The sequence below is a fragment of the Argiope bruennichi genome, chromosome 5 (assembly GCF_947563725.1).
Source record: "Argiope bruennichi chromosome 5, qqArgBrue1.1, whole genome shotgun sequence".
In the NCBI taxonomy this organism is placed as follows: domain Eukaryota; kingdom Metazoa; phylum Arthropoda; class Arachnida; order Araneae; family Araneidae; genus Argiope; species Argiope bruennichi.
In genome coordinates this window covers 21980906-22006327 of record NC_079155.1, presented here as the reverse complement: position 1 = coordinate 22006327, position 25422 = coordinate 21980906, and the positions used below count along the sequence as shown (strand labels likewise).

Here is a 25422-nt window from a genome sequence, read left to right as displayed (position 1 = left end):
TTTATTTAAAAATCACGGCTACTATAGTAAGGACAATTTTCCCTGAACGATAAGTCTGACCTTTCTTTTTCTTAACTGATATCGCTATACATCGGATACCAGGTTTTATGATAGGAAATGTAATCCTCTGGGCTGTTTGGAAAAAGAGAAGATGCCCTTATAATTAATCGTTCTGCGAATTGTTAATTCCGATTATATTGCAAATATTTTAATAATATACAGGGTGGTTATAATTAAAGTTCCACTTTGAAATGACCATAAAAGGAAAACTACTGGACCAAATGCTATCAAACTTGACAATAGTTTAAAAGAGATCATAGAAATTTCTTTTCTGCCAAAAAAAAAAAAAGTTCAAAAACTCACCACCAGGGGAGAAATAGCACTGTATGCAATATTTTTAAGCAAAATAGGACGGTTTAGTTGGCAATCGGTTTAGCAAGATCGAGGGTTTGAGCAAATCGATTCAAAATGCATTTAATCGTTTCTGAAGCGTGTTACAAAGCATGTTCAATGTGGCTTCTAGCATTTTCTGAAAGCAAGTTAAATCGCATTACAGCATTCTCAACAATAACTCTTAGCATATCAGGAGGAATGTTACGCACATGTCGGTATATTGTATCGTTCAGTTCCAACAAACTGTTTAGATTATCACTAAAAACAGTGCTTTTTGAGATAATATACTTTGAACATGCTTTGTAACACATTTCAGAAAAGATTAAACACATTTTAAACCCATGTCTTCATGCCCTATTTTGTCATACAGCGACATTTTCCCCCTGTTGATGCTTTACTTTTATTTCGAGGAAAAGAAATTTCCATGACCCCCTTTGAACTAAGTTTTATAATATTTGGTCCAGTAGGTTTCCTTTTATGACCATTACAAAGTAGAACTTTAATTATAACCACCCTGTATGTACTTTTATTCATACAGTATACTTTCATAAATTATATTCTTTTATTCGTACTATACAGGGAAATTTATAACACAAAATACAGCAATAATTGAAAATAAAATAATTACAGATGAAAAAACATGATAAGCTAAATGAAATGAAAAAAAAAAAAAACCCTCATCTCAAATATATGCTCAAATAAAATGTTACATGTAAAATAACTCTTTATTACATCATATGAATAAAGAATTATTATCAAAATATAAAAAAAATGCATCGAAAACAATATCCATATTTATGTAAAAACGAATCTATAATACAAAGGCTCATTATTAAATCTCTCTCTTATGAAGTTCAGTTCTTGAAATATCCGAGAAATGCATGTTATGTTGACTCGTATACTTCGTCGTTCTTTGGAATTCTAATACTAGCTCTGTAGTATATCTCTTTCGAATGGAGCCAACTGTAGTAATTGTCAAAAACCATTGTATCTGAAAAGTAAAATAATACTTTATTGTTAAAAATTGAATCAGATACTTTATTACTAAAAATTTAATTAGATACTTTATAACTAAATAATGAACTGCATACTTTATTACTAAAAATTGAATTATGTACTTTATTTCTAAAAACTGAATTAGATAATTAATTACAAAAAATTGAATCAGATACTTTATTACTAAAAATTAAATTAGACATTTTATTACTAAAAATTGAATTAGATACTTTATTGCTAAATATTGAATTAGATACTTTATAACTAAAAATTGAATTAGATACTTTATAACTAAAAATTGAATTAGATATTTTATTATTAAAAATTGAATCAGATACTTTATTAATAAAATTGAATTAGGTACTTTAATACTAAAAATTGAATTAAGTACTTTATTGCTAAAAATTGAATCATGTACTTTATTACTAAAAATTGAATCAGGTACTTTAATACTAAAAATTGAATTAAGTACTTTATTACTAAAAATTGAATCATGTACTTTATTACTAAAAATTAAATTAAGTACTTTATTACTAAAAACTGAATTAGATACTTTATTATTATAAAAATTGAATTAGTTACTTTATTACTAAAAATTGAATTAGATACTTTACTATTATAAAAATTGAATTAGATAGTTTATTATTAAGTATTAAATTAGATACATTATTTCTAAATATTAAATTAGATACTTTATTACTAAAAATTAAATAAGAGACTTGTTAACTAAAATTGAATTAGACAAAGCTATATGTATAATTTTTTATTTGTATAGTTGTAGAGACTCAAAAATTAGAGAACATCGTTTACCTTAGGCTGTGACACTTTTGAATATTCGAAAATTCTATCTATTTATCAATATTTAAAATGAAGAATCAACCGTATTTAGAAGAGTAGAGTGAAATTTATCTAAACATAACTTTGGAATATTCCTAAATGAAATTATTTTAAATAATATGAGAGAGCAGAATAATCTTAATGCAATGGTAAAGGTAATTTACTTATTTATTTTGCATTCCACAGATATATAAATACTATTTTAGATTAAAATTAGTCACTAGGATTGCAAATTAGTAAAACATGATCATATATGTAAATGTTTTAAGAATTTTGAAGCTGTGGTAAAGTTTGCAAATGAACACACATTTATGAAAAGTAAGTATTTAATAAATACACATTGAAGTACACGTTTTTATCATTTATCAACTCGATATTGATACAGTTGACTGAGTATGGTAGAATATGGTTTCAGTGTTTTTAATATCAAACAAAAGGAGAGCAAATGGAAGAAAGGTAGAACGGACTAAGTTTTAAAAATGAAAGAATGTAGATAATCTGCACGAGAAATATTTTCACAGTTCATTTCAATTTTCTGTTGAAATTGAATCATGACATGTATCTGAAAATATATGTTGGAGGTGGTTTTTTATTTCAGGAAAAGGATATTTGCTCTCGTGCATTCTGTAGCCAAGTAAATTTGTAATGATGCTTTAAACAATAACTGTGATCAAAATAATAATAATGAGTAAAATTATATTTTTCGTACAGGAGTGTCAAAAATATTCATTACATCACAATAATTTCTCCTCAACGTACTCTCTATCCCTCTCTGCAATTGCACTCAGTCTGAGGAAGAAGGTCAGTCATTAACTTGTGGTGAATAGCATATAAGCCAGTTAACAGCTCTGCTACCCAAGCAATTGTTTTGGTATCATGGTCATGTTACTGGACTGCAAACCACGAGATCCCAGGTTCTATCCTCGCGCACCCAATTCGCTAAATTGGTGACCTCGGACGATGAACCTTCAACCTTCGTACAGCTGTTGTGGCGCCATCTACCCGCAACCAAAGTCGTCAGACTCACTTGACGCAGCAACCACTCACCCATACACACTACAAACTCATCAGAGCCTTACTGTATGCATCCAAGACTTGAGTTTAGATTGAAATTACTGATTATAATTTGAAACTAATAAGACTTTTTTAAAATATTCTATGGCATTTTCATTATATTTATGATTGAAATATAGCTCGAATTATGTTAATAATTTGTAAAATATAAAGTAATTACCGGAAAATGTAAAGGGTTTTATTATTGACAGTTTATTATTTCAAATTTTCAATAACCATTTATAAATAAAATATATATTTTAAAAAGGAAAAAAGATATTTTAAAGAGAAGTGATTCCCTATGTAATCTTTCTATCAATTCTTCCATTCTGTTTCATCAACCAACAATACCACCCAGGTTAGAGAGTTGTGGCACTGATTAATGTACAACTGTATGATTGTTAAAAAATGACACAAAAATCAAAAATTTCAATAGTCATTTTTTGGCGCAGCTTTTTTTATTTGCTTGTTCCATCGTTTCAAAGAATTAAGACATTTTCTAATAGGAAAGATATCGACAAAATCATTCTGCGTATTTCTACTGCATTTAAAGGAATATAGATGGCGCACTTAGTGCGATAGAAAACATTTTGGAAACTGAAAAAAAATCGAATAACCAGTTGTTTTCAAAGTTGTTATGAATTTATCCTGATAACTCATGAAGATTTACAATATTGTTCCTTTATCTTCACTATATTTTTTTTCAATTTTCAGAATATTAGTATTGTTTAAATATCGTCCAACAGCTTGAATATAGTGATTTTTACTTTGAAAGTACTATTAGTATATTTTTTAAAGGTAGAAAAATCGCTAAATGTTTTAGCTATATTATTAAGAAGATGAATGTATCATTTTAATTAAATTATTATTTGTAAGGGCAATCATGCAAAGATATCATTTGTTTTAAAATAATGTTCGAATAAATTTCGAAAGAGTGGAGAATACATAAATTCATAATATTATCATTTAATTTATTTTTTTAATATTTAAATTATTATTTAAATTTATAAAAATTATTATTTAAATTTATAAAAATTATTATTTAAATTTATAAAAAATTATTATTTAAATTTATAAAAATTATTATTTAAATTTATAAAAATTATTATTTAAATTTATAAAAAATTATTATTTAAATTTATAAAAATTATTATTTAAATTATAAATTATTTTTTAATATTTTTATTATTATTTAAATTTATTTTTTATAATGAGCTTTTAGTGTCATGAATAGTACAGAAAACAGTAAAAAAAAAAAATTCTAAAAAATGCAACGTTTTTATGTTTTTGTGTATAATAACAAAATAAAAATATCGAAAGATATATCTTAGCTGGTATCTGTTGCCCACCATAAGCAAAATTATAAATTTATTTCACTTTAGTTATTAATTAGTTTATAAACAATATTATTTCTTGTGCAAACATTTTCTGTAAACTTTATATAAACATGAAAAGGTTATACTTACAGTATCCTGTTTTGTCACATTTAAAGCACCCCTTCTCATATTCGAAAGAGGTATCGATTCTTTGTTTAGGAATGAGTTCCACAGTCTCTGAATTTTCGGAAAGGTCTGCTTTGTATTTCAAAGAAAACTCAATATCTCCTTTCTTAATTTCGAACTCCCATTCAATATAAGAATTTTCTTCCTTCACTTCGAAAGTTATTTCTTCTTTGTTGAACGGCAACACAGTGAGTTTTTCAGCATCAGATGCCAGAGCCAATCTTCTCTTCCCACTTTGTCTGTAATAGCTCTTGGGTATTGGTTTCCCATGTTGGATCTGTGAAATAAAATAAGTAATAAAGTTCATTAATTGTTGCAAAATTCTGTGAAAAGAAATGAATAGTTTGAAAATGTTTTTAAATGATAATGAATGATATTATGATTCTTCTTTCTGTTTAATGTAATGTTTTTGTTTCAAATGTTATTTTTATTTAATTACGTCTGCATTTTTTTAAACATTTGTTTTCAGGATGAAAAATAGCCATCGGGATACTAATCTGCTTGTTTGAAGCTACACTTCAACAATCTGCTTGTTTGAATGATACTAATCTGCTTGTTTGAAGCTTCACTTTCAATGAATATAAATAAATACTCTGGGTTACCTTTTCAATAATTCGTTATCTTTTTAAAGCGGATTAAATGTTCTATCTGAAAATTTAATTTACTCTAAGATTAATTTTATTTCACTGTTGTTGTTGGCAGCTCTTTTTTTAAAAGTGTGAATTTTATTTTTATTTCTTCTCATCTACCAAACATTCCTCAATAAATGACAATTAATATTATATTTCTTATGGAATTTTTTTACGACTTCGAAACCTATTAAAAGTTTTAAAATGATGCCAATCCATAATTTGAATAATTTTGTAATTGTCATCTGCTCAAGTAGAAATACTTGATAATATTACTATATTATTATTATGAAGAAACTATTCCATTATTATATTATATAATTATTTGAAAATTATACTAAATTTTTACATTATATTACAATTAGAAATATATATTAATAATATTATTATTATTACAAAATTATACTTTATTTGATATAGAAATTAGAGGAAAATTTAATGCTATTTTTAATTTGAATCACTAAATTGAATAATTATGTGGCCGTTTCTGGCACAAATAAAATTAGACATTAAAAAAAAGGCTTTGTTCATTTACATAAAATATAAGATTTGCCATTTACAGATTTACAGGGATATTGATTGCAGTTTTTTTAATGTCAAATAGTTATGTTGGGCAAAATGTTATTCTTGCTATTTCAGATAATTGCATAGCAAAATTAGGTATAAAAAATTATAAATCTCATAATGCAACATATTATTTCAATATAGAAATAAAAATTTCTTGCCAATCTTAATTTATCTAATGATATTTAACTATTTCTTCTTAAATAATATGAAGAGGGAATTTTCATGATAGCATCATATTGATTTACAATGAATTGCTACGATATTGTGCAATTCTTTCAGAAATTCTAGACATACCTTTCTGAACTCTTACTTAAATAAGATATTATAAGGAAAATAAGAAGGTCATTGACTCATAATTGATAAATGACATGATAATCACTAGTAAACAATAAAAGGAAATTTTGCTGTTAATTATTTATATTGTTGTTTATGTTGATCATTGACACTTGGCATGGGATAATTTGTTAACCTTTTCTAAAGTCAAATATCACATTTCCGTAAACAATAGAGTGTCTATTTTTCTATTCGATATCTAGCAATAAATTGAAATAATTTAAAATACTGACCTTCACAAACGAAATCTAAATCTCTGGATCTATAATTTTTTTAAGTTCTGAAAGCAGGCATGTAGAGTATAGTTCGTATTATAAGTATAGTTATTATAGTTCATACCCAAATAGATAAAATAAATATTTTGTTCACAAATAAGCATAATTATTTTCATATTATTTAATGATTGTAGTAATTTAGTAATTTTTAACCGAAATAAATGCTAGATGGATAAATTTTTTATATAATTATTTACTCATTTTAATTTATCTTTCAATTTATGCAAGCTTAAAAAGGAAATAAATGTGAAGTTAAATGCGGTTTTTCAATAACTTTTTTAAAATGAAGTGGTATTTTAAAGTATTTTTTTTTGTTAATTTTATAAAAGAAAAACTTAATTTACTACTTAAAATTCCCTAATGAAATCTTTTTATTTCGATTTTACTTTTCAATGATTCAAAATGCCTTAATATATTTATGTTTATTTCTTTGTAAACTATAATAGAGGATGCCATGGTATGTTGACAGTGTAATAGTTAGTAATATTTAATAAATTCAGTTTTGGAAGTAAGTTATTTTTATTTGCTTATATTATTAAATATTTTTTCTCGTATTAGATGAACATTTACAAAAATTTAATTTAGTTAATAATTGTTTACTATTATAAAAAGAAAACACAAAAATGTAATCTTGCATCGGTACTGAGACGAGTTGATTTGTACCATTCAGGAAAGTTGACAAACTTTATAAAAGTTGAAACATTTTAATTCTATGAAAATATAAGACACTACACTAATTAATTAAACATTGTCGAGAAGCTTTTCGTGAATAAAATTTAATGAAGAAGTAATTGTATTTAATCTTTTTACCCATAATAAATTAATATAACTCAAAGTTCATGTTTCTTACCACAAAAACTATATACAAGTTTTCTTCGATTTAAGTTTAGTATCCCTCGTTTTACAATATATAACTTTTGTAACATTCCCTATTTACTCAATGTTCACTGATAATAAAATAAGCCTTAACAAACAATTTGCAATAGCTATATTCATGAAATACATGTCAATACTTCCAAAACAAAACAATGGGTGCTTTTTATAACCTAAGTCAAGTGTCAAAGCTCTAGAAAAATGGATAAATCGTTCCAAACCGATGAGTTTAAATTCACGGAAAAGATGCTTTTGATGGAAAAGGGCGTTTTGCGTCGTTTAACTTATTATGAAGAAAAACAGGAAGTAATAAAAGAGTACATTGACTTAATCCTTCGACGAAGACATTGTTTATTGTGGGTAGCTTCTCTTTTACTGAAGTAATTGCAACGGATAATTAAAATCACTTTCTGTAAAACCACAAGAGCAATTTATTCTAAGTATAGTGCAGGTGATCCTATGTTTCGATTAATAAGAATATTGTTTTTCTCAAATGGGTGAAAATTTAATGATTTTTGTTTCCCAAAACTCTTTGGCTTCTGTTTACAAACAAAAATGTTGCCACCCATAATTTGTTCTTCATAAAAAGATAAGATTTAACAGAAAAAGTATCAAAGTAAAGAATACATTTCAGATTGCATATTACGTTTTTGACTACCAACTTGATATTTATTTTTAAAATATTTTTAAGTTTCTCTCTGTAAATTTAAAACATGGGAAAAATAATTCTTTGAATTATTTTGAGTTGGAATAATAGAAGGGGTAAACATAGTATTTGCAAATGAAAGAGGCATTGAAGTTTAGAAGAAACTCCCCGGTTTAAACCTGTTTGAATGAGTAAATTCAATTTTTGAATTCTCTGTCTGAAGATAATACAATAATGATGATAATAATATTAATTAATTAATTAAAGGAACAAGTTAAATAAATTATATTTAAAATGAGTTTTTGAAGCAAATTTTAAGATTTCTTTCATTTGTTGAATCACTGTCCAGAACAGTCAGTTCAATCCCTTTAGATTTAGATCATTAATTTTAATTTGTTTCAAATTTACGTCCAACTGATTAACTAGAAAAGCTCCAAAAAGTTCCCTGTTCTTTACATTATACCAAACAAAGAAAGTTCCATACTCTTAAATTATAAGAGAATGTATAGGGGTGTATATTTTATCAAACATCGTAAAGCATAATTTTTTTAGATTTTTACTTTTTGAACCTTTAACTGATTACTCCGACCCACCCGAAGGCACACGGAAAAAAACTGAATAACTGGACTGCCGCGACAGCAGAACTGAAGCGAGCTATTGTTGAGTCCTATGGGCCATCACCATCCATGGTGCAATTCTTCCCTTGAGAAGTAGTTCCGTCATTGATTTGAGGTAACCGACCCCGCACTTTTTTTTGTACCAACCAAGGTGGCGAGAACAAAACACCATACCGAAAGCTGCTGATCCTCATTTACGAGGTGCTTCCCCCCAATGGAATTCCGCTTTTAGAAATTGAACAAAATTATTTTCAAGGAAACGAAATTGACAATTCAACAAAGAAAGCATAATAAATAGAAAATAAAAATTATTTTGCAATTAAATTTGCAGATTTTGAAAATATCGAAGAAAATCATGCAACACTCACAATGGTTTCACAATGTGGGTTTCCGTCTGGATCCGTCTTGTTTCCTCCGAGGTAAGCCGGCAAATCGTCTGCGTTCACGTCATTCAACAAGGCTTCTTTCCAATCTTCTGAATCCAAAAAGAAAACAATTTTTGTCATCAAGTGATGACAAAAAGATCTTAAAAAATCATCATATTTGAAAAGTACCATATTCACTTTCTTGAAATATTAATAAGAGTATATTTCAAGAAAGATAAAAAATTAAAACATATACAGATTTTTATATCTGGATTGAAAATCTTGTATTTAGTTTAGTTATATTAACGTCCCGTTGTGAAGCAATGCTAGGGCTATTTTGGGACGGACCTCGTAGTTTTGAACCGCGGTCAGATGACGAGGAGAACACCTGAGCTGGCCCCCTCCCCCCCTGTCCACACCGCACGACACTTGCGGGAGGACGTTTGATCTGACGGAATTAACATCCAACAGACCCCCTTACACGATGGTTATTTGATGGAATCGTGTCAAAAACCTACGACTCACAAGCAGAGACCTTACCACCAGGCCACCGCGGCCCTGAAAATTTTGTATATTTCAATATTTATAATTTTCTCATATGTGCCTGATTTTTTTTTCTAATTCAATATTAATAAAAAAATATCTTAAAGAGGTTCGAAGCTTTAGTACGAGTCATCATACATAATAATATTATAGAATCCATCATCATCATTGTGTTTTAAAAATGATTGATAGTTTCAGAATTATTTGTTAAAATTGTATGGCAAAAGAATAAATATCGCTGAGGAATCAATGCTTTTAAACTAGTGAAAGAATGGTTTCTATATTATTGTGATATTATGCCCCTGAATTATAAGTAAAATCGTTAGATTTTCTAATAATTTTTAATTAGAATCCTTAAGCGAGAGCCTATAATTCAAAGTATAAAGATTTACCAAATGCAAAAAAAAAAAAAAAAAAAAAAAATCTAATTTCTATGAATTGCACAGCAGAGAATTTTATAGATTTTTAATCATAACTGTTGCAGTAATTGCAGATAATGTGCCTTATAAATATCAAGTTAAAACTTCACATAAATATAATTAGAATTATATTTTTGTGCTGTTTTTGTTATTAGACATTTTATTAAAGTTTTAATAATCATCTTTAAGCGAGCTCTTATTACACAAGATGTAAATATCTGCCAAATGTAGTAGCTCCAATTTCAATAAATTTTTCTGCAGAACATTTTCTATGATTTTTAATCATGTTTGTCTCCATAATTGAAAGTAATATGCCTTTACAAATATTGTTCCATCAAATCAAAAGTGCACATAAATATAATTAGAATTATAACAAGCTTTTTTAATTTCAAAATATTGTAAAAATTGCTTAGCATGATGGTTTGCTCCAAAGTGTTAGAAAAAAAATGTTAAATTCTGATTAATATTTAATTAATTAAAAATATAACTGATATTTTGAATATCTCTTTGGTAATAAGCACCTATTACACAAAATGCCAAATTTATGTCTCTTTAGAGTGTTTTATTACAGGTACATCACTCGACGCTTTACGACAATTTATAAATAACACACCGGATAAAAAACACTATCATGTTAAATGAATGAAATAGTTATCATGTTTGAGCATAATATTAGGGCGGATTGAAGTATAAAATTAAAGAAAATTAAATGCTATAATTCACTTTACCAGTGCCAAATATTCGCATCTTTTGGGTGACAGTAGTTGGAAGGATCCGCTTTAGGGCTGCGTAGATCCAAGCGAAATAAAAAGGAGCTGAAAATATAGAAACAATTAGAAAATCATTTCTTATTTTTTATTTTTAAAATATTAAATTATAAAATAGATGTTAAATGAAATGAAAACAAACCAATCTCGAAACAACATATTGCCGCATTAAAAAAATGTAGTCGACTCTCCATGGTTGAATGGTCATAGCACTGGTCTCTTAATCAAGAGATCGTAAGTTCGAATCCCGCTAGAGACAATGCGATTCACAGTCTGTGTAAATATTTAATTTCTTGATTTTATGTTTTCCTTTATTTCATGTTCCAGAAGATTCTGGACATTTCTTTAGTTTACCAGATAAGTGTTCTGGACTTTTCTCACTGTCTCCAGAAAAGTATTCTGGAACTTTCTCTGCTAGTGTAAAAGCAGATCTGTCAGTCATCGTGTTCTCAGTTCAGAGTTGAGTGAATAAATTGGTTTAGCTCAACTTTTTGTGTGTGTCATTGAGTTCCACATTAAAGAATTCACGTGACATATATAATATAGGCTTTTTTCACAAAGATGAGCAGAAGACTAAGTCAACATTTACTCCAAATCAGTTAGTATTCTAAGAAACCTATTGCACATAGAATAATTGTTGGATTTAGCCAATTAGCATGTGCATTTTAAGATAAATATATAAAGTAATAATGAGTTCATAATTGCATAAATGTCTCCGAATGATCTACAATAATAGCATAATGCTCACTAGTCAGTCTCAATCGTGACAGACGCAATGAGGTTCCTGTAAAAAACTGTCTTATTTAATTTTAAAGTATTACAAATTAAAAAATTAAATTAAAATTAATTTTGAATTTGGAAAATGCAATATATTTAAAAAAATAAATAAAACAAAACAATGTTCCATTACTGAGCTAAAATTTAGTAACTAATTTTTTTATACAAAAAAAAATCCTCCAGGCAAGCTGGAAGGTAAAAGTACATCAAGATTAATATCTGGCAACATAAATTATTGATGTTAGGAATATTCAAAATGAGGGCTTGAAAAACACGTTTCACACCCTAACTTAAAAGACAATGCAGTTATCGAAAAACCTTAAATACAAAAGTTGTTCCTCTTAATAAGGCTTTTATTTGATTAATTGGATTTTTTCTATCTTCATTAAGAAAGTAATAGCGAAATAAAAATTTCAACCCTCATTTTTACCCCCTTTGAGCTAGATAGGACATTTACGTCCAAAATTTTTACATTTCTAACAACATATTCCAAGCTAATTAAGATTTGAGACAGGTTGGTGTATTAGTTATGTACTACTTGGAATTAACTCTAAATAGCAATTATTTGTGACATATGAACGAAGTTCTTTCTCGGTTTTACTTTCTAGAATCTCATTGCTCGTGTAGCAAATGAAGTCCACATTCAATGCACTACTGAAGGCTTCACATCCAACCATTTTGAAGCATAGGATTGCTGCATAAAATTTGTTCGGTCGATGCCATGAAACTGTAATTTTTCAGATAATTGATTTTACATGCTCATATCCAAAACAAGGCTATACCGAAATTTCTCAGTGCATATTTCACTTTCTTTTAAAGCCTGTTTTCGGCTGCAATGCAATGGTTTTAAAAAAAGCAGCTCTACTAATTTTCATGATTTTTTTAGACAGTTTTTCCTTTTGGATTATGCTGGGTAATTTGTAGCAAAGTTTCCTTTTTTTATGATCGAGTGATTTCCTATTTCTACTTTTTTTTTTAATTTTTGGAAAACAGTGTATTTGGTTATTTAAGGAACACTTTATGGCTAAAAAATATTTTATAAAAGTATTATGGAATATATATATATAGTTTCTTACCGTTTATGATGGTTATAGTCTTGACACATTCAGGGAAATTGTCGATAAGCATTTTCACACCATACAATAAATACTGAAGACCTGAAAATGGATGGATAAAAATATGTCACATTACCATCATTTAAAGGGAAAAAATTCTATTTATCCTGTTTATATATATTTTCAGGTTTTGTAAATCAATTTTGACAGTAGGGACTTTGGTAAATAGGACTCTCTGACAGTAAGGACTTTGGTAAATATGACTTTTTAATAGTAGGTACTTTGGTAAGTACGAATTTTTGGCAGTAGGGACTTTGATAAAGAGGTCATTTTGACAGTAGGGACTTTGGTAAATAGGACTTCTTGAAAGTAGGGACTTTGGTAGATAGGACTTTTTGACAGTAGAGACTTTGGTAAATATGACTTCTTGAAAGTAGGGACTTTGCTAAATAGGACTTTTTGACAGTAGGGACTTTGGTAAGTAGGACTTTTTGACAGTAGGGACTTTGGTAAATGGGACTTTTTGAAAGTACTGACTTTTATAAGTAGGACTTTTTGAAAGTAGGGACTTTGTTAAGTAGGACTTTTTGACAGTAGGGAATTGAAATTAACTTCAGGAAACAATATTCGTTAAAGTGCATTTGCAAGTACATTGAGATGATAGAAGATGAGTTTAAATACCCAATATATGGAGGAAATTTAGCATAAAACTTTTATTACTACAATTATAAATCTGTATTATACTTTGCATAAAATTGGCTACCATATAATTCCATCATATAACTGTATATTGGTAGATTCTATAGAGCAAATACCAGACGTTACAAAATACGTGATTAAACGCAGACATAAAAATTCAATGTACTGAAAAAAAGAATGGAAATTACCTCTCATGTTAACAGCTTTTGAATATGTCATATCCTCTAAATCATAAACTGGAGAAAATATAGGTTTTTCCAGCTGGAAATTTTATAAAATAAGAATTATTTTCAATTTTTCATGACATTATATAATGAATAATTGAAAAGTCTATAGTGAATCTTTTGTATAAGTAAAGAGCTTAATAACAAGATCACAACAAGGTTAATGAAAAACAAGAAAATAAAAACTGAGATAGAGACAGAAATATCTAATTATAACATTTATGAAATAATAAGTAACATTATGGGAAGAAAATCACAAAAACTAATTCATTTCGAAGCTTTCACATTCATTTTTCCCATTTCTCTCCGCCCCCATTCACTTTGCAATGCATTGTGAATAGGACAATGGAAAATCAGCGACTAGTGCCAGAAATCCGAAGGGAAAGAAATATTTTATACTCAGGAATTTTTTCTATATTATTTTTTAGCTAACCAGAACTGAGAATGGTAAATTAAAATACGGAATAGTCATTAAATTAATTACTGAAATTTGAAAGAATAATCTTTGGTGAGGGGAACTATAAATCGAATCGAATCAAAGAATCGTTTCATTTCTGTTGATTTGGTGTTAAGTATCTGATACAGAAAAACCCAGCTATTTCAGGAATTGTTTTTCATTTTTTTTAATAATCCGCTAAAAAATGCTAATAATTATTTTAATTTTCATGAAAATTTAGAGCATGATTTTATGTTTAATTATAAAATTTTAATTAACAAAGAAATTTCGTAATACATTTTAAAATTATATCGGGAATTTATTAATGCAATATTTCTAATATTTTTCTTTTGTGTAAATATGCTGTAAGGAATTTATCCGCTTTTATAGCAGATTTCTTTTAACAAAAATAATAAATTTTTTGCTGCCTAATCTAAAAGAAGAATATTTTAAATTTCTAAACCTGATGAAACTGTTTTGTTTTTACGATGATTAGAAGATTATTTAGGTACTCCTGAAAGGAATTTAAGAATTGAAAATAAAACAGTATTTAATGATATGATATGGATAAATTTCCATTATTTAATATAAATTTGTTTTTCATTTTATAGCATTTAACGCATATGAGATATTATATCTGAATACTTTTTAAATTTTTTTTGTTAGTTTTGCCCTTGTTCCAAATTTAGATCTTATTTAATCATTGCCAAACACTTATTTTCCATTGTTGCTGTAATAATTGACAATAGATTCATGGCCAATTATAATTATCTTTATATTTGCCGCTTTTGAATCTAGGAAAGAAAATTTATTTCATCTGACCTATATATGTTAATTAAGATTAAGCAAACAACGAGGAAAATGTTGTCCAACAATTCAAATTTTAAAAAATGAAGTTTTTTAAAAACATAAAAAAATATCATATAAAATCTTGCAAGTTTTGAAAAAAAAATCCAATTTTTTTTGTTTGAGTGCATTATCATAGAAACCCTTTATAATCAGTTTTCCCAAAATGTGATTTTTAAAATATTCCCTTTTCAAACAACAAAATCTAAAATTCTTACAAAATATTTCCATGAAATCAGATATACTTGTTGTTTATGTCATTATCTAGGAAGGACCTAGAATATTTATATAATATTTATCCGTAATAAAGTTAGGAAGCATTTGAAGTAGAACAGCAAACAGAAATCTTCGAGTAAAAGACAAATCACATAGTAAAAATATACCCTGACAATGACAATGCAATATTTAATAGGATATTTATACAGATACCACGACAATGAGTATTTAATGATATGTGCGTCAAAGTATACACCATTCTTGCTAATTGCTGCTGTTAGAGAATTTTCAAATACCCATCTGCTTCAAAAAAGCAGTTTTGACTGAAAATTACGCACTTTTTAGGCTATTTGAAACATTTCGCTTATACATTTTTAAAATAGTTTTTACTTTTTCTGTGATAATTATAATTGTAATACAAATACTTCAATAGAAATTAAAGCTAAAAATAAAAGTGCAAACGATATTATAAATAAGTACTTTTTTGCAGTTTTATTTAGGTTTCTTTTCTATTCTATTTCATTTTCTTTAATTTATCTTTGCTTCTGATGACATTATTGCAAATTTAGATAATTTTTAATCCCCGAAGTATTTTGCTTTACCAATAGTTCTGACATTAAAGACAATGAAAAAATTTATATTTTAATTGATAAATGTATTTCCAGGCTTATAAATACGCATTTTCAAGACAAATGTCAGAAGAAATTTGTAAAGTTTGGTTGACAGCTGCACAGTTCATCACAAAAAATACTGATTAAAATATTTTTTAAAAAAATGAATATTTATAAAAAGGAATTTCGTTAGGAAAAAAATTCAATGATCTACAAATTTCTAAAATTTTTGAAAATTAAAAGCATAAACCTTAAATTCCTTGATTTCGAAATGTTGTTTCCAATAAATTCTCATGTTTCAAATGCAGTTACTAGAATCCTATTTAAAATATATGCCTGAATGTGGCATGCATTTTTTTATTATTCAATATATGAAATGAATTATAATATAAGTCAGTGATGAAGAATTGTAAAGTTACAGGGCTGTTACGCTTTGAAAAAAGGCCAACATTTCCAAAAAATAATAATAATAATAATAATCTTTGATTTAACAATAAATTTGAAGGAATTTTAAATAAATGCTAAATTTGACTTTAACCCGCACCCAGAACATAAATCAAACAAATATGATATGCTGATAATTGATTCTGACTCTACTGAAAGTGAAATCTGGTCTGTATTTATTTATTTATTTTGATAGAGAGTTATAAAAAAGGCCTAATTTAATACAAAAAAATCTTGATTATACATAAAAAATATTATTAGTTCTTGTTTAAATAAAAATATTTTTATATCTTGTATATATATAAAAAGTTTTTTTCATTATATATAAAAATTATAATTTAAATCTTTTTATTCATATCAAGTTTTTGAATAATTTTCATCTAAAAATGAGGTTAAAAATGCTTCAAATATCCCTATTTAATAAAAAGGCTTTTAACCTTTGTCAGATATTTTGAAAAAGGTTATATGTGGAAATAGTGGCTTTTAGAATAAGTTTTACTATCTTTTTTAGAAATTTGATTGATCAAATTTTTGCATAGTTGCACTTTTGCATCCGTTGTATGTTTTTTTTTTGTTCAAAAATTATATATGTTTAATATTTAATATTATTTAAAAATATCCCTTTTAAACAAAATTTTTTAAAAAAGAATATTGGCTAAATGTTAAAGCAAGTAGGTAACAAGAAATGTGCCTATGCCTAACCTATTGAAAAAATGTTGGGAAAATTTCCTCATAATGAAAACAGCTCCAGTTTGACTAATTTGAAATTCTTTTCTTATATTGAATCCTTCAAGGATTTCATTATTTTAACTTAAATTACATTAAATCAAGCTTAAAAAAGAATAGTTTCTCTTTATATTTTAACTTTTAAATATTCTAAACTTTAATTCAGATTTAATTTTTCTTCGCAGAATAAATGCAAATTATTAATAATTTAGAAATTTAACAATAAAATTGAATAATTGTTTTCTAATAAAAAAGTAAAAATATTATACATTTCCGCCTCTCTTGATCAGTTCCGCTCGATCCCTTTCTGCAAGGAAAACCCAAAATTTTGCCACTTCTGTTTTTGTTGCAGCATTGCACATGCCTGAAAATGGTGTAAGACATGGCAAAATAAAGTTCAAACGAATAGAATGAAATATAAGTATAAAATAAATATGCTGTAAATCTAAAAATATAAAATAACATAGCATATATATTGAAAGAAAATAAAAAGCTCACATCTTTTAAATGTAAAGCTCAAAAATAAATAACATAATACATATAATTTTGGAATTTGATAGTTCCATAAATATTCGATTTGAACTAAGTTTCAAGAGAAGAAAACTGGATTTATGAATAATTGGGATCAGGAAGAGTAATTGGGAACTATTATTACTGTACACACTTTTGAATATTAAACAAAAGTAGAAGGGAAGAGAAAATGGGGAATTTGGATAATTGGGAACATACAGGGGTAATTCTGAATATATATGGATAATTGTAATTATCTCTATAATTTAGACAGGTTAATTAATAAATTAAATTGGAAAAAAGGGAATTATTTGAGGAACTCTACAGAACATGATTATACACTCACTCACTTTGTGTGATATATGGCTATAATTTATTGAAATAATTTTATAAAGATAATTATTTTATAAAAAAAATTAGAACTTATTTGTTTAGAATGTTAAGTTGTCAACAATATTTTATTGAATATTAATAAGTACTTAGGTAATGTATAATAATTTAGATTTCATAATTTTTTCAGAAGTACATTTCTAAATTCAAGCAATATAAAATACAATCTTTTACTTCCTTTAGAGCACTTTTCAACTGCAAGCATATACTTTTTTTCTGTTTAGAGGTTAACTATAAAGTCACAGTTATAGTGGGTACGCTGTATATTCCATTAAATTATGTAATTAAAATTTTCAAGAATTGTGGTAAAAGCTTCTGTATTTAAAAATTTAGAATACTAAAAACTCAATGTGCTACTTTTCTAAAAATATAATTATTTTTATTTATTTCATATTTGTAATTATATTATCCCATTTTTTCATGTAAATTATTCGTTACAGTTTCATAAGAATAAATTGCCTTTGTATTCTTAGATAGAAAACTATACCCACTTTTCATTTGCATTTATTAAACTTACAAAAATCTGGAAGGAAATTTTGCATACCTTTCACATCTAGATGACCCCAGTCTTGAAGCCTTACAGCACTTCCTTCTTTGTCAAAACAAACTAAGCTTGAAGCTCCATACTTTTTAAGAACCTTCAAAATAGATAATTAAATCCTAATGTAGTTATTATCGAGTCCTTATTATCAAATCTTAAGCTGGTAAAAAAAGAATTAATATTTAAAATTATGGAGCTAAATGTAGTTGAAGGGCTCAAAGGAATGCTATGTTCGCAGTTGGCTTTATTATTCTTGGAGGAATCAAGTGGTTGTAGAAGCTAATACATTTTTTCCCAACGCTACAATATGCCATTTTAAACTAATTAAAAGTAATGTTGTTCCATTTCTATTGTTTCGAATATTTCCTGTTTTAAAACATGATGTAAATATATAATAATATAATAAAAACTGTTTTTAACACTAATTTTTCTAGAATAAAAGAAATGTACTGGCAAGTAAATAGTTTTAGAAATTGATGTATAATTTAATGATGATAACAATAACATTCTAAAGAACTTGTGGCCTAGCATAATAAGAAATTAACCCTGGAAAAACATACAGAGTTACATTAAATGGATTAGCACTATTTTTACATCACGTTAACAGATCCAGTCATTAGTTTTTCATTAATATTAATTTTAATTCAATAAATGTTTTCATAATGATTTTGAAAATTATTTTTAGGATATTTTATAAACATTTCTACGATTCATTACTTCAGTTGCAGCTGTGTTTATACAAATTTAAATTATGATTTAATTAAATACATATTTTTTTATGTACGGTATTGTTGTTATAATTTACAACTAAGTTTTTTAAAGATTATATAAGACATGACAAATCAGTATTTAAAAATTATCATATTAAAATATTTCAGACTAGAAATTCGAGTGTCTTATTTTGGTATGTATATTTAGATTCGTTATGAATGACAACTTCATTATTTTATTATATTTCTTTCTGCCAAATAAATGTCTTCCAAGTTCGTTCTCAAAATATATAAATTTTTACTTATTTATATGCAAATTGAGTTTCTTAACTAGCGCACTCCTCGTATACACTTATCGTAGGTCCATTTTATTCCTGAGATTTATATGTCTTTGTACTTCTGTTTCCAGTGATTCATTTTTAAACTCAGGACAATAAGATTTTAGTAAAGACTGAAATAATATCCAATCTAAAACAATAAGTTAATAAAGTACATTTCATACATGGAAGAAAAATTTGGGTATATATTATTAATAATAATTTAAACGCGATTTTATTATATTCTTATATGCCAAATAATTGTTTTCCAAGTTCTTGCCTCAAATTATATATACATATATATTCTTATTTATAGGCAAATTCTGATTCTGATCAAGGAAATACTTATCATATTGATACACTTATCCAAGGTTTAACTCATTCCTAAAATTTAAATGTTTTTGTATTTCTGTTTCGATTGACTCATTTTGAAATTGAAACCAATAGGGTTTTAGTAAAGACTTAATAATATCCAATCCAAAACAATGAGTTAATGAAGTACATGGCATACATTGAAGAAAAATTTGATGATATATTATTAAAGAAAATGTAAAGGTGATTCCAAAGTAATGTTGCAAAATATGCCTAAAATAATTTTAGAAATTCTCTAAAACAAGAAGAAACATTGTACTAAAATAATTGATGTTGCATTTTTATTTTTTTATTTTTAAATATTTGTAGAAGAGAAATGTTAAAGGAATCAATTGGAAAAGCAAACTTTATTTATTTAAAAAAATATTTGTCTTTTTTCAGAAAATTGGGTAGCTTACGAAGCATAATGTGTGCAGACATAAAACTTTTCGAACATCTGCCTATGCATTACACAAATAAACACCTGCTTTCTACTTTTTTTTTCGATTATTAATATTGAGAACGTTCGCTGATATTTTCAATAAATTGTCAGCTGTTTTTTTTTTATTTTCGGTATAAATACGGCTTCGTTAAATTATAACAAATAATAAATAAAAAGGTTTGTTCATAACAACTTGTTCTCAAGTTATTGAGAAGAAACATTAATTTATCTAATTGATTTTTAATTGGAATCGAATTATTATTTTGATTAATCATTTCTTATTGACAATTTTTACCTAAGAAAAAAATGTTTCCAAATTTTGTAGCTTTATGTTTACTAATCTGCTCTGTAAAGCTTTTAAAAAAATTTCCAGTACGATTGCCGTATAAACAGATATAATTCAAAAAAATACCCAGACTATAAATGTTATTATGTTAATTTGCCATATAAGACAGAGTTATATCGATGACATCACAAAATGCAAAAATATGTATAAAAACATAGCAAGATTTCAGTGTATAAATGTCACGTTAACAAATGTTTACACTTACCTCAGGCGGCTCATAATCTGTAAGTATAGTATCGAATTGAAATTCTTTCCTCCAGGATAAATGCTATAAAATGATGAGAATAAGCGTTATTTAATTATAAATTAACTGTTTTTAAAACATTAGCTAGATATCTACGTGATTTATATGTAACTTGTTTGATCTAGAGACTCAAATAGTATTATCTATGACTAATATATAAATAAAAGACTAGAAAAAAATCATCTTATGCAACAATCTTACTACAAATTTCATTCTTAAGTTTTAATTAAATATAGATCATTATTTTAACTAGGAAGATGTTTATAATTTTCAAAGCTTCAATAAAATATAAGATTCCATGAGTAACTAAATATGAAAATCCATGAGGCCTGTGCATGTATTCGTGTTTGTGCATATTTTTTATTATTTATTTAGCCATGTGAATTCTGCATAATTGCTTCAAGATAGAACATGGATTTAGTTTATAAAGCTATTTAAAATATATAACAAATTAAATAAAAAATTATCTATCATTATATTTCTGTTTTGAATATTGAGTCAAAGGCACATGTTGAAGTTATTCTAGACGTAGGTTCTGGGATAGAATAGTTATCTTGGTATTTGTCGCGTAACATTCTGTTATCTGCTTTTCTCCTAAAATTTCGAAATGTTAAAACTTATTAGAATTTTATCATCTAGATAGCATTCAGTCACTAGTCAGTCTACAAACATATTATCAGAAATAACGTGTCCTAGCATTATCTTCTTTTAAGAAATCGCATTCATAGAATCAGCAGCTTTCATGAAATAATAAACAACAAACGTGCACTCAACTATCAATAATATTTTGACCAGATAACAGAAATCCCTTTCGCTAGCAGATAAGCATGAAAGTATGGATTAGAACAGGAAAAACATTTAAAATCATATCATTGACTTCTCTACATGAAGCAACTCCAATCACTGAAGAGGAAATTAGTTATTAATAAAAGGTATAATGAAGATGAAACTTTTCTCTGAAGTTCCTTGGCTAGCTTTCGTACTGTGCAAAATAACGGACAAAATGAGGAGTTGTATTTCATTTGAAAAGAAACGTTAACGTTACCGGCGCCATTATCAATAACTAAGGACTTTTTCAATTAGAGAAACTTCAGGTAACCTGCGGGAATGATCTCCTTAAAACCTCTTAGCGTACTCTCTAATAAATTTGTTAAGACAGAGAACGCATTGCATGGCATTGGCGAACAATAGTAACCGAATACTGACTTTTGGCGTGAATTTAGCATTTTTATTGAATCCATGCGAGATACTTGGCGATTAATCCCTGGCAGGTCTTAACAATATCCAACAATCGAATTTGTGTTTTAAACATGTTTTCTACAACCGATTGAAACAAAATTTGACACAAAACTGCTCTTGTAGTCACCAATCAAAAATTACCAAATGTAGCATTTGTAATTACTACAATCTCATACCAAATTTGATATTTTTAAGTCACTGCGCTTTTGAATTATCGCGTTTTCTTCTTTCTGAAATTAAAGACCGACAGATGATCAAACCTTTGTTGGATTTTGCACAAAATTCGTTCACTATAGATGTTAAATCTGTATATTGAATTTTATATATGTAGCTCTATTCGTTTTGTACTTATCGTGTTCGCTTATATTCGAACAGCCGGACAGATGGACTTCCTCTGGATCGATTTTTTTTCTTCAAAATTTGAAAGAAATCTGCAAATTTAGTATTAAAGCAGTATATCAAATTTCAACTGTCTAGCTCAAAACGTTTTTGAATTATATTTCTCACAGATAGACAGACGGACCTTTTCCAGAAATGCGTTTTTGGAACTCCAAGAAGTCTAAAGCGTGGAGATTCGTTGAAACCTCGAATTCTAATTTTTTTGGCGATTATTATACTTTTTCTATACTACTTACCCGATGAAGTAAAAATATGCGAAATCATAGCGGTAACTCGCCCAATTCTATCAATAACAACTAAAACGAATTTTGGTGCTCTTAGCAAGAAAAATTTAGTGCGTTTGCGTTTATATTTAACTGGTGCCACACTAAATGAAAAGCACTTAAATCAATAAAGTTCCGAAACTGAGCGATGTTTCTATTAATGTTTTCAGATTTGAAAAAAAAAAAAAATGTCTTTTAAAAAATAACAGTTGCAAGAAAAAAAGGATTACACAATTCGTATTGAGTATACTGGTATTGATTATTAAACTCCTCCTAGCGATTTATCGCCGAAATAATTCACCAAAAATCGGACGTTAATAAGTGTTTTTATAATTATGATTTCCCAATGGCATGCGGTTAATAATATAAACGCATATTGATCAGAGTATGCAAGAAAATTTAGGGGAAACCACTTCCGCTAGCTGATTTTGGATCGTCTGCGTGCCCAATGAATTAATAACATGAATTTTCAATCGCAATTAACAGAAATCCAGCAAAATTTCTTCTATGATTCCTGAATTGCGCAAAAATAATTTTTATACACAGGATAAATATTGATAAGAATGCGATTTCTGTCCTTAATTGATTTCAAATTCATATATTTTTTTTTAAATCGTTCTCATATAGGAATAGGAGTTTTAGTTATCTAACTCTTTAAACCAAACTTATCTCCATTATTTAATATGTCGCAGGTATTACATAAAGAAGATGATGATACTTGAAAATATATCAGAAAAAAATGTTTATTTAAAAAGATTATTTAGAGGACTTTGATATTTCTTTTTCTTTATCTTCAGAAACTTTTACCAGATTCTCATTTTTTTAATCTCCAATAAACATAAAAAAGTATTATCTAATATGTCCTTTTTTATTTCGGTTCAGTCAGATATTATTATATAATAACTTGGAGAGAATCACAAGTGATGAAATCTCTATCTTCAGAAATTTTGATTTCGTGATTTCTTTTGTTCCGACTAAGATAAGAGATTTATCTAATATATATATATATATATATATATATATATATATATATATATATATATATATATATATATATATATATATATATATATATATATATATATATATATATATATATATATATATATATATATTATTTTGATGCAACCCGCTGTTTTCATATAAATTTAAGTAAAATATTAATCACTTAATTTCGAAATTCTATTATTTAAGTAATAGTATCAATTATTGTTTTATTTCGATATTTTTTTGTGTAACAGTGTCGATTCGCTTTTAGTTAGCTCAAGCATCTAATGAAAATTCGAATAAATTCATTACCGAGATTTTTTGAGATAAATCGCATTTTTATCAAATTATGTTAAAATACATTATATGTTAAATCGAACTGTTGGTAGAAAATTATATGCGTTAACAAATCAAATTCGCAAATCAAGAAGGTTAATATTGTTATTACTGAATTTTATTACTTCATTTCTTATATTTTGTTTAAATTCAATTTATTATAAGCTGAAAATATTAATTGTTTCAGCAACAATGTTCTAGTTCATAATAAATTCATAGGATCTTACTGTTTCATCTTATCGAAACAATTGAATATCTTTTTTTTTTTTTGCCCAATTATACCTTTTTAATACAAATTTATAAAATTCTACAAAAAATAACAATATAATAGATTAAATAAAGATATTCCTTTTGAATATAAAAATATCTTCCAAATATAAATATTTTAAAAAATTGGAGGTAAAATAAAATTGCCTAGATATGTGACATTGATAAAGTCCCTCTAGCTAAATTTTTTATTAAATTTGTAATGAAATTTTAAATTTTAGGGAATTTTTGAGAATCCAATTGCTAATTATATGCCCTGTGCAGTAACCTCAACGCCTCTATAATTTTGTTTTGAACCTCAAATATTTTTTTTTAAATTATTAGTATATTAAAACAAGAATTTCTAAATTTATTTTATGATACATTTTTTTTTCTAAATTTTATTTAACTATTATTTTAATATGCTTTACAGAACCTTTTTAGAAATATTTTGACTTTTTTAAAATTTTCAACTATATGTGAATTCTGCTTTTGAGTCGATGTTTAATTTAAATTAAAGGAATAAATTTAAATAAGAAAATCATTGAAATCGCATTGTGAACACACAGTTGTTCGACGATTCTGTACTTTTTAAAAAAAGTACAGAATTTTCTGTAATAAGTAAAAAATGTGATTTAGATATCGCATTTTAAATACATGAAATTTAGAAATGAAAAAGAAAAATTAATTAGAAATAAAAACATGTAAAATTGCTTACTCTTCTCAGCATTGCTTCCGCTTCTTCCAGATTAAAATCACGAGCTGAAAACGAAATTCAAATAATGTTTAAAACTCTTTGCATGCAGCAGGAAATTGTATTCTTTTTATTTTGTAATGCAAATAAAGAAAAATATATCTAAATACTGTAGTGATTGTATCAAAGATGTAATAAATACCTTTTGCAAACCGGTAAAAAACAGACGCATCTTCCAGCAATTTTGGAGTCACGTCATTTATAGTCCGTTTTTTCAACTAAAAAATATTAAGAAAATTATTATCAATGTGTAACTACATAGACACTTTACATTAGAAAGAATTATACATGCTATTTTTAAAAGATTTTACAAACTTATATTGGGATTTTTGGAACATAAACAAGTGTTGGAAAGGATCTTGACAAAGAAATATATGGCTACCAGAAGTTACTGTTCACAAGTACAATGGATCTATGTACATGCGTTTTTAAAATGATCAAACACACATTTGCTACTGATTGACGCCCATTTATTCAGTATTTTCTCAATGATGCACA

General features: G+C 26.6%; 1 protein-coding gene across 7 annotated transcripts in view; it reads right to left on the bottom strand.

The window, feature by feature from the left end:
* Positions 1 to 1174: 1174 nt before the first annotated feature.
* Positions 1175 to 25422, bottom strand: part of LOC129969372 (retinal-binding protein-like) — a 58636-nt gene continuing 34388 nt past the window's right edge. For 6 of the 7 annotated variants that reach the window (XM_056083920.1, XM_056083919.1, XM_056083922.1 and 3 more), the window contains 11 exons: positions 25067 to 25142; positions 24889 to 24932; positions 20662 to 20724; positions 18294 to 18387; positions 17119 to 17213; positions 13535 to 13607; positions 12669 to 12749; positions 10777 to 10863; positions 9090 to 9196; positions 4746 to 5058; positions 1175 to 1384 (listed from right to left, as the gene is read on the bottom strand). In XM_056083920.1, the coding sequence (XP_055939895.1) occupies positions 1278 to 1384; positions 4746 to 5058; positions 9090 to 9196; positions 10777 to 10863; positions 12669 to 12749; positions 13535 to 13607; positions 17119 to 17213; positions 18294 to 18387; positions 20662 to 20724; positions 24889 to 24932; positions 25067 to 25142 (1140 nt within the window). In that variant the 3' untranslated portion in view covers positions 1175 to 1277. The remainder of the gene's footprint in view (positions 1385 to 4745; positions 5059 to 9089; positions 9197 to 10776; positions 10864 to 12668; positions 12750 to 13534; positions 13608 to 17118; positions 17214 to 18293; positions 18388 to 20661; positions 20725 to 24888; positions 24933 to 25066; positions 25143 to 25422) is intronic. The other variant, XM_056083923.1, reaches the window with a different exon arrangement.